General features: G+C 42.0%; 1 protein-coding gene across 1 annotated transcript in view; it reads right to left on the reverse strand.

The window, feature by feature from the left end:
* The window catches only part of LOC138962155 (synaptotagmin-10-like), a 78,297-nt gene that overhangs the window by 19,809 nt on the left and 40,887 nt on the right, over positions 1-17,601 (reverse strand). Inside the window, exons 2-6 of the mRNA XM_070333880.1 lie at positions 7,754-7,931; positions 6,618-6,876; positions 5,290-5,448; positions 2,726-2,986; positions 469-589 (exon numbers count right to left, since the gene is read on the reverse strand). Coding sequence (XP_070189981.1) covers positions 469-589; positions 2,726-2,986; positions 5,290-5,448; positions 6,618-6,876; positions 7,754-7,931 — 978 coding nt within the window. The remainder of the gene's footprint in view (positions 1-468; positions 590-2,725; positions 2,987-5,289; positions 5,449-6,617; positions 6,877-7,753; positions 7,932-17,601) is intronic.

The following is a 17,601-nucleotide window of genomic DNA, read 5'->3' on the forward strand; positions in this document are numbered from 1 at the left end:
AGAGACAGAGAGGGAGAGAGAGACAGAGACAGAGAAAGAGAGAGACAGAGAAAGAGAGAGACAGAGAAAGAGAGAGACAGAGAAAGAGAGAGACAGAGAAAGAGAGAGACAGAGACACACACACACACAGAGAGACACAGAGAGACAGAGAGAGAGAGAGAGAGAGAGAGAGAGAGAGAGAGACAGACAGACAGACAGACAGACAGACAGACAGACAGACAGACAGACAGACAGACAGACAGACAGGGATAGAGAGATACAAACCGTCTGAGATTCAGACAGAGAGACAGACAGACAGAGTCAAAGACAGAGACAAAGAGAGAGAGGCAGAGACATAGAAACAGACAGAGACAGAGGTTTTGCCATGAAGAAGAACGCCAAGTGTGATTTTCCCCCTATTAAAAACCTCCCTGTAGACAAAACAAATAACGACACAGTAAAAGATTAAAAGGCATTAAATGTAAATACCTGCGTTTCCTGTGATATCCATGGCCTTGAGTCCTCTAGCCTTGACCACGGTCAAGGTCAGGCGTCCGGCAGTGGGCAGATAACAAAGAGACAGCATTACCTCCCCTATATCCGCCTTCTCCTGCAAATAAGGAAGAAACAAATCAACCATGATGGATACGTTTTTAATTTGTCATAAGTTTTAAATTACGGAACTTTTGTGTGTTGCCAAAAAATATTTTACAATTTTAAACTCATTGTGAAGTGTAACTCAATCTATTTGGACAAGATTAATCTCGTGTAATCGCCGTTCTCATAGAATACGAGAGAGAGAGAGAGAGAGAGAGAGAGAGAGAGAGAGAGAGAGAGAGAGAGAGAGAGAGAGAGAGAGAGAGAGAGAGAGAGAGAGAGAGAGAGAGAGAACGAGAGAGAGAGAGTCTTTGCTCAATGTTGAAACCATTACAGAACATAGCGAATTTACAACAGACATATAAGACATTTAAGAACTTAAAAAAGAAATAGAAAGATAATGAGATATGCAGAAAGAAACCAAACGATAAGTAGGCTACAGAAATTAAGTAAACGTAATCACAAGGATAGTTCTGGGAAAGAGGGGGGGGGGGGGAGGTTTGGAGCGGAAGCAACACCTGAGAAACATAAAGAAGAAGCTTATGAGGAAACGAACGGTTTATTTTGCGGTACTTTTACATGAAATCACATTGTTTTCTTTTGTAAGGATCAAAAGCTTGACATACTCGTGTTATATTGTCCTCTTTTTTGCCACTAAAACAACAACATTGATGTTTGGTAGGTACATGTTTTTGCACACACACACACACACACACACACACACACACACACACACACACACACACACACACACACACGCACACACACACAGACACACACACACACACCGCCGCGAAAACATCAATCCCAAAACCCCATTGATACAACAAAGATTAAAAACAACAATCACCACACACAAAGCACTACACACACGGCACAATACAACAAACGATTTGTCGTTCTTAGTTCCGGAAGCTGCGCTCACGCGTACCGGAAGTTGCGCAGACGGGGAGCAGTTAATAAAATCAGCCATGTGCGACCCAGAGGAATCGGTTGACGAATCACCATGACAACGGAGCATGTGAAGGTATGGCGCATCGATTGATTTCATACAATTTGGTCATGATACCCGCTGACCTGTGTCTAGTGCGACATGAAAAATGTATAAATGCTTTCAAAGCGATTTACACTGGCGCCGATCTGAATGGTAGCCGCTGTGTTTGTTTTTGCTACGCTGCACGCACCCAACTGCAATGGAGCAATGTATGGCTTTTTGATATCATTTGCTGTTGCTGGTAGATTTGATAGAAACCAAAACAATTGGGATTGGGATAGGTTTTGATTTTTGATGGAGTCTCGATCCGACTGATGGGGCTTGCTGTTGCAGACAGAGTGAGACAGTGAGAGAGAGAGACTGATTGTGATTCATGAGATTATTGTGACTGATACGGCTTACATTAGCTTTATAATGTTAGCGTACTTGGTACTCCTTCGGTAAAGTTAGTCAGGGCAAGCAGAAACAGCTGCAGAACGAAAACTGTGGAACAAATAAACTTCCCGGGAAATAGAATTTTGAACGTGATGAAGCAAGAATATTGAACACTTTTTTTTATTTTTTAGCTTATATGATTAGGTTACTTGTTTTATTTTGGTCATGGGCGCGGCCTGTCCACCCCATTATCATGACTTCTCCTGTGCCCAGATTAGCAGTGTATATAATAGCCCTATTCGTGAAGATCGTGACATCTATTTTGAGCTGCAAATGTGCAAAGCCGACCTATTACGCTTAGTGCTACGACCGCCTTATCGCTTTCCATCAGACCAATGATGTCTCAGAATGCCGATGTAACCCCCCCCCCCCCCCCCCCAACCCTTCAACGGAACGATTCTCTGAGAGGAAACAACATAATATCTCCAAACCGGATGTCTGAGACGAGAAAAGTGACGTCACCTTTTCCTCGGTTCACTACCAATTATTCGGTCTTTCTCAACGTAATTTCTATGATGACGAGACGACGATGACGACGTAGACGACGACAATGACGACGAAGAAGAAGAAGAAGAAGAAGAAGAAGAAGAAGAAGAACAACAACAACAACAACAACAACAACAACAACAACAACAACAACAACGACACCTTCACCACCACCACAACCACCAACAACACCACCAACAACAACATCAACGAACAAGAACCACAGAAATGTACCTGCTGAGCAGCATAGATATCCCTGACGAAGAACGTCTCCTTGGTCAGGCTGCCTTCGCCGAGGATGTCCTTGATCTTGACGGCTCCAATCAGGTCGTGCCTGGAGAAGCGATCAAAGTCGTAGATGCTGAACTGCAGGATGCGGTTGGACAAGTCGTCGTAGGACACTTGGAAGGTGAAGCTCTCGTTGAACTCCGGGTTCAAGGTCTTTCGGTGAACTTTGGTCTGGTGCTTGTTCTTACGATCTGGCATGAGGTAGACCTGGACGAAGGGGAAAGGTTTTAATTACAGTGAGAGGTTTTGGTTTATTGTATTGTAAACAGGCTAGAATTGGTGTGCGTTGCTCTTGTGTGGCTGTTATGTTTGTTGTGCACAGTACGAGATATTAAGATTGATGGCAGGGAACAACAAAAAGGGCAGTTTAAATTTGATTTAAAAAAAGGAAAGAATAGATAGTGTAACTAAAAACAAAACATTGGATGTAAGTACGAGTAGGAGGAGGGGCGGGGGGGAGGGGGGGGGGGTTCGGGGTGTACAATATGTTCCTTCAGGATAACGCCTCACTCGTTGAGATCTCTCACATCTCGCTCCCCTACCACCAAACATAGTTATGGGACAAGCTTTGCCTTTTGCTTTTTACCCCCCCCCCCAGCCCCGCCCCACTCCCTTAATTTTGCACACACCTCGACCCTATCCTCACTTCCATAAGCGGGTAAACCGGGAAATCGGCGAAAAAAAGGTCACAACGGTATGCCTTGGTTTTTGGCATGTGCTGGAGAAAACGTGCTCGGTCTTGCTCCGTGAAAAAATCGATCCAGTTTCCAAATGTCATCTTTGAATCCATTCGTGCTCGCCATTATAAACACGCAGCAGCTGCTAGGACTCATCGAAAGAATACATTAATCTCTGTATTTCTACTACATACATGTGTGAGTGGGCTCCACAGAAGTTTACAATAGTGTTTGCTGCTGCTTTATTGACAAATAAACGCCTCAACAGAGGACGTGTTCAAAAGGTAGCAAGGCATGGAAAACAAACTACAAGGAAGACATATAAATAAGCAGGTGGAAAGCCAGACTTGCAAACAGACACACCCCGTACCCACACTCAGTCAGAGTCAAGACACAGACGAAGACAGACACACGTTACCAATGGACACACTCACATACAGTCAGAGACCAGACGAAGGCAGAGACCAGACAAAGACAGAGACAGACAAAGACAGAGACCAGACAAAGACAGAGACCAGACAAAGACAGAGACAGACAAAGACAGAGACCAGACAAAGACAGAGACAGACAAAGACAGAGACCAGACAAAGACAGAGACAGACAAAGGCAGAGACCAGACAAAGACAGAGACAGACAAAGGCAGAGACCAGAAAAAGACAGAGACAGACAAAGGCAGAGACCAGACAAAGACAGAGACAGACAAAGGCAGAGACCAGACAAAGACAGAGACAGACAAAGACAAAGACCAGACAAAGACAGAGACAGACAAAGACAGAGACCAGACAAAGACAGAGACAGACAAAGACAGAGACAGACAAAGACAGAGACAGACAAAGACAGACACCAGACAAAGACAGAGACAGACAAAGACAGAGACAGAAAGAGGCAGAGACCAGACAAAGACAGAGACAGACAAAGACAGACAGAGACAAAGACAGAGACAGACACAGACAGAGACAGACAGAGACAGAGACCAGACAAAGACAGAGACAGACAAAGACAGAGACCAGACAAAGACAGAAACAGACAAAGACAGAGACAGACAAAGACAGAGACAGAGACAGACAAAGACAGAGACAGACAAAGACAGAGACCAGACAAAGACATAGACCAGACAAAGACAGAGACAGACAAAGACAGAGACAGACAAAGACAGAGACAGACAAAGACAGAGACAGAGACAGACAAAGACAGAGACAGACAAAGACAGAGACCAGACAAAGACAGAGACAGAGACAGACAAAGACAGAGACAGACAAAGACAGAGACAGAGACAGACAAAGACAGACAAAGACAGAGACCAGACAGAGACAGACAAAGACAGAGACAGACAAAGACAGAGACCAGACAAAGACAGAGACCAGACAAAGACAGAGACAGACAAAGGCAGAGACCAGACAGAGACAGACAAAGACAGAGACAGACAAAGACAGAGACAGACAAAGACAGACACCAGACAAAGACAGAGACAGACAAAGACAGAGACCAGACAGAGACAGACAAAGACAGAGACAGACAAAGACAGAGACCAGACAAAGACAGAGACCAGACAAAGACAGAGACAGACAAAGGCAGAGACCAGACAAAGACAGAGACAGACAAAGGCAGAGACCAGACAAAGACAGAGACAGAGAAAGACAGAGACAGACAAAGACAGAGACCAGACAAAGACACGGACAGACTGATCGAGCAAGCGACTAAGCAACAGGCAGACAGGAAGACACACATAAAACCAGGTGGACAGACAGACAGTCAGACCGCAGCTCGACCCACGACCGAGCGAACATTAAATAAACACTCATGTACACGAAGAGGGTTTGTGAAGGCTCTTACTTTGACATAGGGGTCTGAGGTACCCGAGAAATCCTTAGCTGGTAGATTCTCTGCCCTGGATATAGAGACGACGATAGCCCTGTCCTCCTGGCGGTATTTCAGGCTGAAGAACAGCTTGCCACAGGGAACGTGTTCGGACCGTAAGGAGTCCACTGACGCCTGTATGATATGACAAAGAGGAAAGTTTAACAGATACTTCAAGGCCTAAGAAAAATTCGTTTCTGATTCCTTGGCCGATCCTATTATCGTCCCGACCCAAGAACGTTTGTTATCCTTAAAATAAACTACCTAAAAAAACAATAAAATAAAAGACGAATTGGTTGACTTTACAGGGAAAAATAATCTTTTCCGACATCTATGGGACACAGGTCGCCCTATTTCCGTGGACTCATAGATTTTATCATCACTGACCTGTATATACAACTCGGGCTGTATGCTGCCAAGTTCGTGCTGCCTCTTGTGCTTAATGCTCTGGATGGTAAACTCGATGTTGGAAGTCTTTGTCATACAATAAGGCTATTATAGTTATATGCGTCATAACTACCAACTGTTCCTTGCGCTTCATCATGCAATCTATCAGACGTTATCATCACTGACCTGTTTATACAACTCAAGCTTTATCCTGGCCAGCTCGGGCAGCTGCTTGATGCTTTGGATGGTGAACTCGATGTTAAACTTGTTTGTTATGCAATTAGGATATCATGGTTATGTAAGTCATACCCGCCAACTGTTCCTTGTGCTTCATAATGAAATATATCAGACGTTATAATCACTGACCTGTTTATACAACTCATTTATGCTGCCCAGTTCGGGCTGCCTATTGTGCTTGATGCTCTGGATGGTGAACTCGGTGTAGGACTTGTTTTGTTATGCAATAACGATATCATGGTTATATACGTCATAACCGCCAACAGTTCCCTGCGCTTCATAATGAAATCTATCAGACGTTATCATCACTGACCTGTTTATACAACTCAGGCTTTATGCTGCCAACTTGGGCTCCTATTTGATGCTCTGGATGGTGAATATCGATGTTGGAAATGTGTGTTATGCAATAACGATATCATGGTTATATACGTCATACTCGCCAACAGTTCCTTGCGCTTCATTGTGAAATCTATCAGACGTTATCATCACTGACCTGTTTATACAACTCGGGCTTTATGCTGCCCAGCTCAGGCTGCCTATTGTGCTTGATGCTCTGGATGGTGAACTCGTTGTATGACTAGTTTTGTTATGCAATAACGATATCATGGTTATACGCGTCATAACTGCCAACGCTTCCTTGCGCTTCATAATGAAATCTATCAGACGTTATCCTCACTGACCTGTTTATACAACTCAGGTTTTATGCTGCCCAGCTCGGGCTGCTCCTTGTGCTTGATGCTCTGGATGGTGAACTCGATGTTGGACATGTCCAGGCGGTGGGACAGCATGCGCTGAAAGCTGAGGTGGCGTTGTGGCACAGTGGGTAGGGTCCACTGCCTCCCACTCCCGCTGATCAACCCCCGTTTCGTCCCCTCGCCCCGTAAAGGCGAGGAGTCTGTGCTGTGGGAGGCGTGACTGGAAATGTCTGGTGAGCTTTTGCTGAAAAGACAGAAAAGAAAGACATACGACATAAGACACAAGACACAATAAGACAAAGGCATAAAATAAAAGGCAGAAAGCATACGATATATCAGACAAACGACATAAGATAAAAGACAAAAGATATAAGACCTAAGACAAGAGCCGAAAAAGATAAGATAAAAGACAGAAAGCATTCGATATATAAGACACACGGCATAGAATAAAGTCAAAGGGATAAGACATAAGACATAAAACAAGAGACGAAAAATATAACACATAAGATAAAAGACAGAAAGTATACGATCTATGAGACAAACGACATAAGATAACACACAAAAGATAATTAAGACAAAGGCCAAGAGATCAAAAATAATAACACATAAAACAAAAGACATAAATCATAAACAAAAGACATACGACTTGAAATCATTCGTGCGCAACGTTAAGACAAATGACTGTGAGCTGTGACTTGAAATGTCTGGTGAACTGTTTGCCTAACACAAACGACACAAGACAAAATGTGTTCATTCGGTCATGTGCAGCGCGCTAGGAAAAGAAGGTTATGGGTTTAAGTTCATACACGCAGTCAAGTACACCGCGTCAGACCTGCCCAGACTTACCTGAGATCTGAGCATATCTTGGCTAGAACACACACCAAATATCTGCAGTATTGACATTATTGTTGAAAAAGTGTCACTGACAAAATTATTTCAGTACAAAAAAAACTCTGCACAGAGAGTATATGCACATCCGTGATATTTGTCAAAGTGGATGGTAGGTCTCATCACATGTGATAGCTTGACAGCTAGGTCTGATTTGTTGTACGGCATGATCGCTAACACGAGAAGGACAGTACTTTTATTCATAAATTAGAGTCAATTTAATTCATTATCACCTGATGCGGAGGCCAGTTTCGGGTATCCATTCTTTCCGGTAGGGCTGCTTTTCCGGGTAGGTGCCCGGGTAGGCAGCGACCTTGCGGTTCTTGCAGATGTACCAGGAGGCGAGGAGGACAACGGCGATGACCACAGCACAGCCACTGGCGATGGCGAAAGCTTGGATGGGGTCTGGACCTGCAAAATAATAAATACGGGATTTAAGGTGTGAACGAACGTTACGATAAGGTTTGAAGGAAAGAGAAGACAGAACTAGAACCAGCGCTGACAAACGCGGACAAGAAGAGAGACAGGCAGAGTACTTACAAACGGACACAGACAGACTGCCAGACAGAACCGAACATATCATTATCAAGAAAATAGGTTAATTAGATCCTTCGTTCGCATGCTTCGCGGAGACGAGCTGGACCCGTCTCAGTCTTCGGGTTTAGGCCTTTGTACATGTAGTCTCGGTGTTAGCTGTTTTTTTTAGTGTTGATCTTTAGTGTCAGGCGGACACATTGACTAACTGTTTTCATATCACTTCACATGACTTGTTTTTAGTTGCAGGCCGACACAGATTGACTAAATGTTTTCATATTGCTTCACCCGGCTTGTTTGTTTTTGTTTTTGCCTTGTTCTTTAAACTGGATTTAGTTTAACGATGAAGAAAGCCATTATCAAACAGTAATTTATGACAGACGGGCAATAAATCTGTCATAAACGATTTTAGTCTATTGCAACCTATTTGCACGAAAACCCAATCACGAGCGGAGACAAACAGACAATCTTCAACACAATCCGTGCCATACCCAGTTGCCATAGCGACCAGGTTGTTTCGACAGAAACAGATGAACCTCGTTTTCGGGGTAATTAACACCCTGCGGTGAATCTGCTTGCTCCTTTCTCTATCTTAGTCTCTGTCCGTCAGTTCCTGTGCCGGTTGTCTTTCTCTATATCTGTCGGTCTCTGTTTGTCTGTCCCTGTGGTTGTCTTTCTCTATCTTAGTCTCTGTCCGTCAGTCCCTGTGGTTGTCTTTCTCTATCTTAGTCTCTGTCCGTCAGTCCCTGTGGTTGTCTTTCTCTATCTTAGTCTCTGTTTGTCTGTCCCTGTGGTTGTCTTTCTCTATCTTAGTCTCTGTTTGTCTGTCCCTGTGGTTGTCTTTCTCTATCTTAGTCTCTGTCCGTCAGTCCCTGTGCTTGTCTTTCTCTATCTTAGTCTCTGTCCGTCAGTCCCTGTGCTTGTCTTTCTCTATCTTAGTCTCTGTCCGTCAGTCCCTGTGCTTGTCTTTCTCTATATCTGTCGGTCTCTGTTTGTCTGTCTGTCCTTCTGCGCCATTTTCTGTATGTCTCTCTCTCTCACCCCCCCCCCTTCTCTCTCTCTCTCCCCATCTCTCTCTCTCTCTCTTTCTCTCTCTCTCTCGCTCTCTCTCTAATGAGCACACATAGTTGACATGTTCGTCTTTAAGTCAGGAGGAGATATGTGTGAGTGAGAATGAGAGAGAGAGAGAGAGAGAGAGGAGAGAGAGAGAGAGAGAGAGAGAGAGAGAGAGAGAGAGAGAGAGAGAGAGAGAGAGAGAGAGAGAGAGAGAATGACAATGACAATGACAATGACAATTCTTTACTTTACGAGGGTACTAAAGTACACGTTCTTTAGAAAGTTCCGAATGAAACATAACCAAGAAGAACCCGCAATTGACAGTTTAAGGACCAGCGCGCAGCTGCAACATGCAATTGGAATTCCAAAGCAACACTTATAGCTCAATGTTCGTCTTTCTTTATGTTTTTAAATCTGCAGTTTATTTTTTACATACATTTCGTTTGTTTGCCCTTTTTCCGGCATTAGTTAATGCGTTTCAGTCCTTTTTACATTTAGTCAGGTTTTGACGAAATGTTTTAACGTAGAGGGGGGAATCGAGACGAGGGTCGTGGTGTATGTGCGTGTGTGTGTGTGTGTGTGTGTGTGTCTGTCTGTGTGTGTGTGTAGAGCGATTCAGACTAAACTACTGGACCGATCTTTATGAAATTTGACATGAGAGTTCCTGGGTATGAAATCCCCGAACGTTTTTTTCATTTTTTTGATAAATGTCTTTGATGACGTCATATCCGGCTTTTCGTGAAAGTTGAGGCGGCACTGTCACGCCCTCATTTTTCAACCAAATTGGTTGAAATTTTGGTCGGGTAATGTTCGACAAAGTCCGGACTTCGGTATTGCATTTCAGCGTGGTGGCTTAAAAATTAATTAATGACTTTGGTCATTAAAAATCTGAAAATTGTAAAAAAATATGTTTTTTATAAAACGATCCAAATTTACGTTTATCTTATTCTCCATCATTTGCTGATTCCAAAAACATATAAATATGTTATATTTGGATTAAAAACAAGCTCTGAAAATTAAATATATAAAAATTATTATCAAAATTAAATTTTCCAAATCAATTTAAAAACACTTTCATCTTATTCCTTGTCGGTTCCTGATTCCAAAAACATATAGATATGATATGTTTGGATTAAAAACACGCTCAGAAAGTTAAAACGAAGAGAGGTACAGAAAAGCGTGCTATCCTTCCAAGCGCAACTACTACCCCGCTCTTCTTGTCAATTTCACTGCCTATGCCGTGAGCGGTGGACTGACGATGCTACGAGTATACGGTCTTGCTGCGTTGCATTGCGTTCAGTTTCATTCTGTGAGTTCGACAGCTACTTGACTAAATGTTGTATTTTCGCCTTACGCGACTTGTTACATTTAGTCAAGTTTTTACTAAATGTTTTAACATAGAGGGGGAATCGAGACGAGGGTCGTGGTGTATGTGTGTGTGTCTGTGTGTGTGTCTGTATGTGTGTGTGTGTGTGTGTGTGTGTGTGTGTCTGTGTGTCTGTCTGTGTGTGTATGTGTGTGTCTGTGTGTGTGTGTGTCTGTGTGTGTGTGTGTGTGTGTGTAGAGCGATTCATAGTCAACTTGACCGATATTTATGAAATGTTACATGAGAGTTCCTGGGTATGATATCCCAAGATGTTTTTTTTTCCATTTTTTCGATTAATGTGTTTGATGACGTCATATCCGGCTTTTTGTAAAGGTTGAGGCGGCACTGTCACACCCTCATTACATTTAGTCAAGTTTTGACTAAATGTTTTAACGTAGAGGGGGGAATCGAGACGAGGGTGTGGTGTATGTATGTATGTGTGTGTGTGTGTGTGTGTGTGTGTGTGTGTGTGTGTGTGTGTGTGTGTGTGTGTGTCTGTATGTGTGTGTGTGCGTGTGTGTGTGTGTGTGTGTGTAGAGCGATTTAGAGAAAACTACTGGACCGATCTTTATGAAATTTTACATGGGAGTTCCTGGGTATGATATCCCCAGACTTTTTTTTCATTTTTTTGATAAATGTTTTTGATGACGTCATATCCGGCTTTTCGTGAAAGTTGAGGCGGCACTGTCACGCTCTCATTTTTAAACCAAATTGGTTGACATTTTGGTCAAGTAATCTTCGACGACGCCCGGACTTTGGTATTGCATTTCAGCTTGGAGGCTTACAAATTAATCAATGAGTTTGCTCATTAAAGTTGTCATTAAAATCGATTTTTCGCAAACAGATTTAAAATTGATTGCATCGTATTCTTCATCACATTCTGAATCTAAAAATATTACATATGTCATGTTTACTCTTAAAATGTGATCACAATTAATGAAATTAGATTAATTAGTCTTACGATTAAAATTTAAGAAATCGATCCAAAAATGATTTCATCTTATTCTTAATCGTTTCCTGATTCCAAAAACATATAGATATGATAGGTTGTATTCAAAACAAGCTCAGAAAGTTAACACGAATATAGAAAAGCGCGCTTTCCTGCTTATCACAATATGCTACCGCGCTATTCTGGCGTGTGCATATCACTGCGTTTTGCACGTGGGAGGTGAGCGATTTCCTTCTCGCGTGGATTGACGAAGCTGTACTCTCTTGGTGAAAAAAAATACAGTGCGTTCAGTTTCATTCCGTGAGTTCGACAGCTTGACTAAATGTAGTAATTTCGCCTTACGCGACTTGTTTTTCTATCAAATTGATTGAAACTTTTTTAAAACAATCTTCGACGAAGGCCGGACTTCGGTATTGCATTTCAGCTTGGTGGCTTAAAAATTAATTTATGACTTTGGTCATTAAAAATCTGAAAATTGTAATAATTATTTTTGTTATATAAAACGATCCAAATTTACATTCATCTTATTCTACATTATTTCCTGATTCCAAAACCATATAAATATGTTATATTTGGATTAAAAACAAGCTCTGAAAATTAAAAATATAAAAATTATGATCAAAATTAAATTTCCGAAATCGATTTCATCTTATTCCTTGTCGGTTCATGATTCCAAAAACATATAGATATGATATGTTTGGATTAAAAACACGCTCAGAAAGTTAAAACGAAGAGAGGCACAGAAAAGCGTGCTATGCAGCACAGCGAAACCACTACCGCGTCAGTTTCACTCCGTTTTGCACAAGCGGCGGACTACGGTCATTGTGAAAAAATACAGTGCGTTCAGTTTCATTCTGTGAGTTCCACAGCTTGACTAAATGTAGTAATTTTGCCTTACGCGACTTGTTAATTCTATAGGAATCTCCTCAATAAATATAGTTTAGTTTATTTATTCCGATTGATTTAATTTCTTGTCTGCCCTTCTTTCTGAACTTGTTGAGGTCTTGAAGTCCATAACTGGTCTCGTTATTTGTTGAATGTCCTTGACAATTTTATGTTAACTGTTTTCTCTCTATTCATTCGCCCATAATGAAAGACAACTTGCAGAATCGATGGTTTGTGCGGGCTAATGATGCGAACATAGCAATAACTTGGCTATAAAGATGAAGATAAGACGGTGACAATCTCCTAGAAAACTATATGAACATGATCGGCAATTTACAAAAGGCTGCTGTTGTTGTTGTTGCTGCTGCTGCTGCTGATGTCAGGGATAATAGCATGGACAGTGATGACGATGATGATGACGACGATGACGACGATGATGACAAAGATGACATCAACGATATCTGCATCAACAACAATGACGACGACGACGATGATGATGATGTTGACGATGATGATGATGTTGACGACGACGATGATGTTGACGACGACGACGACGACGACGACGACGACGATGATGATGATGATGATGATGATGATGATGATGATGATGATGATGAAACAAAGTAAAATGAGGCAGAGCGTAAACTACGATGATGCTGATGTTGACGACGACGACGACGACGACGATGATGTTGATGATGATGTTGATGATGATGATGATGATGATGATGATGATGATGATGATGATGATGATGATGATGATGATGATGATGATGATGATGATGATGATGATGATGATGATGATGAAGAAGCAGAAACAAAGTAGAATGAGGCAGAGCGTGAACTACAAGCAAAGCAAAACAAAGAAACCGTAGAGATGACAGTATTCAATAGGAGGCACGAAGAGTCTCTCTTGGGCAATGCAAAACATTGTGCAGCTTTCGAAAAGCTGTCTTTCGTTTTTCGTGATTTTTTCTGTCCTTTGTGATATTCCTTCCGTAGCTCTTTTTTGACACACTTCATCATTTCAGCTGCCGCTGACCAAAAAGGCCAGGAAATGGCGCCCTGGCTTTGTTCCCAATAATGAGTGAAGCAAAACCAAATAATACAAAAGTCGAGTTGCACGGCCGACAGTTTTGTTTCGGTGGAAGCTTTTTGTTTTTGTTTGTTGTTGTTTTTCAAAGAAAAGGGTGGGGGTGCGAGCTAATGTGTTGCAAGGAGAATAGAGAAGAGAAGTTAATACGCTAAAACCTATCAAGATTGTAGAATGCAATTCAGGCATTACATTTTAAGTTGATACTCCTAAACGCCGTTTGTTGGAATTTACTAACGCCGTTGTTGCGCTGTTAAGGCCACACAAAAAAAGTTGTATGTTTCTGGTCACCCGACCCTACCTAGTTTTTTCCCGCCGACCCTAGACTTTTTTTTTTATTGCATTTGTAAAAAAAAACAAGTCGCGTAAGGCGAAAATACAATATTTAGTCAAGTAGCTGTCGAACTCACAGAATGAAACTGAACGCAATGCCATTTTTCAGCAAGACCGTATACTCGTAGCATCGTCAGTCGACCGCTCATGGCAAAGGCAGTGAAATTGACAAGAAGAGCGGGGTAGTAGTTGCGCTAAGAAGGATAGCACGCTTTTCTGTACCTCTCTTTGTTTTAACTTTCTGAGCGTGTTTTTAATCCAAACATATCATATCTATATGTTTTTGGAATCAGGAACCGACAAGGAATAAGATGAAAGTGTTTTTAAATTGATTTGGACAATTTAATTTTGATAATAATTTTTATATATTTAATTTTCAGAGCTTGTTTTTAATCCGAATATAACATATTTATATGTTTTTGGAATCAGCAAATGATGGAGAATAAGATAAACGTAAATTTGGATCGTTTTATAAATTTGTATTTTCTTTTACAATTTTCAGATTTTTAATGACCAAAGTCATCAATTAATTTTTAAGCCACCAAGCTGAAATGCAATACCGAAGTCCGGGCTTTGTCGAAGATTACTTGACCAAAATTTCAACCAATTTGGTTTAAAAATGAGGGCGTGACAGTGCCGCCTCAACTTTCACGAAAAGCCGGATATGACGTCATCAAAGACATTTATCAAAAAAATGAAAAAAACGTTCGGGGATTTCATACCCAGGAACTCTCATGTCAAATTTCATACAGATCGGTCCAGTAGTTTAGTCTGAATCGCTCTACACACACACACACACACGCACACACGCACATACACCACGACCCTCGTTTCGATTCCCCCTCGATGTTAAAATATTTAGTCAAAACTTGACTAAATATAAAAAGCAACAAAAAAGCGTCAAAACGAAAGTAACAGACGGCAGACGAAAGGGGGATAACTCCGCATCCCTTTTGTCTCATTTGTTTTGTAATGTGACGTCTTTCTCTTTGTATAGTAAGTCCAGTCTCTTTGCGTCACTGTATAGTTATTTTCTACCCTGACTAAACAAAAATTTTTAAAAATAAAAAATCCCTACCTACCTACCCTATTTTTTTAAGCCATGTTACCAGAAACATACAACTTTTTTGTTGTTGGCCTAAACAACTTTCTGACTGTCCTGCCATTGTTTAGGCGTGATTTGTGTGTAATGTAACAGCGCAAGAGCAGCGTGAATGACAGATTTTATGTCTGTTATTGCATATGCCGTGAAAAGTATGATATGCGCCGAAATGGCTGCGATCTGCTGGTCGATGTGAATGCGTGATGTATTGTGTAAAAAATTCCATCTCACACGGCATAAATAGATCCCTGCGCCTTGAGTCCGAGTCTGGAGATACGCGCGCGATATAAGACTTCATATAATAATTATAATAATGCTCCAGGAGGTTGGTTCCACAAATCTCTTCGCGTCATGCCTGTTATTGTATATGCTCCAGGAGATTGATTCCGCAAATCTCTTCGCGTCATGCCTGTTATTGCATATGCTCCAGGAGATTGATTCCGCAGATCTCTTCGCGTCATGCCTGTTATTGCATATGCTCCAGGAGGTGGGTTCCGCAAATCTCTTCCTGTCATGCCTGTTATTGGGTATGCTCACAGGAGATTGATTCAGCAAATCTCTTTGCGTCATGCCTGTTATTGTATATGCTCCAGGAGGTGGGTTCCGCAAATCTCTTCCTGTCATGCCTGTTATTGGATATTCTCACAGGAGATTAGTTCCGCAAATCTCTTCCTGTCATGCCTGTTATTGGATATTCTCACAGGAGATTAGTTCCGCAAATCTCTTCCTGTCATGCCTGTTATTGGATATTCTCACAGGAGATTAGTTCCGCAAATCTCTTCCTGTCATGCCTGTTATTGGATATTCTCACAGGAGATTAGTTCCGCAAATCTCTTCCTGTCATGCCTGTAATTGGATATTCTCACAGGAGATGGGTTCCGCACATCTCTTCCTGTCATGCCTGTTATTGGATATTCTCACAGGAGATGGGTTCCGCACATCTCTTCCTGTCATGCCTGTTATTGGATATTCTCACAGGAGATGGGTTCCGCACATCTCTTCCTGTCATGCCTGTTATTGGATATTCTCACAGGAGATGGGTTCCGCACATCTCTTCCTGTCATGCCTGTTATTGGATATTCTCACAGGAGATTAGTTCCGCATATATCTCACCCACCCTAATGATTCTATCCTAATTAAATGTAGCGTTGCTTATAAAACCATCAAATTGTTTCCTAAGCCCCATAAGCCTGATATTACTTGGGCGACTTCGCTAAGTCTCCTTTACGCAGCTCGCTGTACAAAGCTTTGACACTGACTTTTCAGTTATAAAAGACTTCGAGAAGTCAATTGCGGGCTTAATTCAGGACAGCCTTTATGGATGCATGAACTGATTGTTCCCTGTTCAACCAAACGGTGCACAATCACACTAGAACTTTCCAGGATGGTATGCACACTGCGAGAAATGCTCCATTGATAACATTCACCTCGACCTCAGCATACCCTTTTGCCGTGTAGAATAGACATTTCTTACAAAACACCCGCCCTTCAAAACACCTGATAAAGATAGATGATTCGGGGCAGGTGCACTATTTGTGGATAAGAAACGCTTGGATCATTTGGCAAAGCAATTCTGGGAAGAATGGTGATTTTGATTTGTTTTAAACGACAACAACAAAAAGTCCACTGCATTTGTATTCAGGTGGTTGCTACCTTCACATTACCTCAATCAATCAATCAATATGAGGCTTATATCGCGCGTATTCCGTGGGTACAGTTCTAAGCGCAGGGATTTTTTTAAATATTTTTTTTTGTTTATTTTATGCAATTTATATCGCGCACATATTCAAGGCGCAGGGATTTATTTATGCCGTGTGAGATGGAATTTTTTTTACACAATACATCACGCATTCACATCGGCCAGCAGATCGCAGCCATTTCGGCGCATATCCTACTTTTCACGGCCTATTATTCCAAGTCACACGGGTATTTTGGTGGACATTTTTATCTATGCCTATACAATTTTGCCAGGAAAGACCCTTTTGTCAATCGTGGGATCTTTAACGTGCACACCCCAATGTAGTGTACACGAAGGGACCTCGGTTTTTCGTCTCATCCGAAAGACTAGCACTTGAACCCACCACCTAGGTTAGGAAAGGGGGGAGAAAATTACCTGCTGTCGGCATGCAGTCCTTTCTGTTTTCGTAACCTTATCCTCAACGAAAGGCAGGTGCACAATCGAGGAGAAGAAACGCTCGAATCATCGTGAAAACATATTCTACACATGTAACCGAGTGCCGTAACACTACGATCACCTCGGGAGGCGAAGTGCAATCAAACAGGATTGAAAATGTTAGGGCTAATTTCTTAGCCCTATAAAAACTGTTATGCAAACCCGAAGGTTTCCATGAACAAAGAGACAATCGGAAACCACCAGACCCCATCACAAACAGAATTCCACAATCCACCGGTGTTGACTTAAAGGCCAACAACTCGGGTGCAGAGTCTGCTGTGAAAGGAGCGGTAGCATCCCCTGTCACTCACATAAAGGTGGTTTTCATAATTATGACATGCATAAAGTTAAAAATACAATTTCTCGGCTGCACGATTCTGCCCTCGAAAACATGTGATGATGGTCTTTGCTTCTGCTGTTATAACCTCAACCACCGTCAAACGTGAGTGCATGCACAACGCGTGGCCAACAATGCTTCTCAAGCAGTTTTGTCCCACCGGATATTGCGGATGTAAGCTAGTTTTCTCTCCCCTTCCTCTAACCTCAGTCCGCCGCCATCTTTCGTTTTCTCCTCGAGTCAGTTAATCCCC

This window comes from Littorina saxatilis, linkage group LG3 (genome assembly GCF_037325665.1).
Source record: "Littorina saxatilis isolate snail1 linkage group LG3, US_GU_Lsax_2.0, whole genome shotgun sequence".
Taxonomy (NCBI): Eukaryota; Metazoa; Mollusca; class Gastropoda; order Littorinimorpha; family Littorinidae; genus Littorina; species Littorina saxatilis.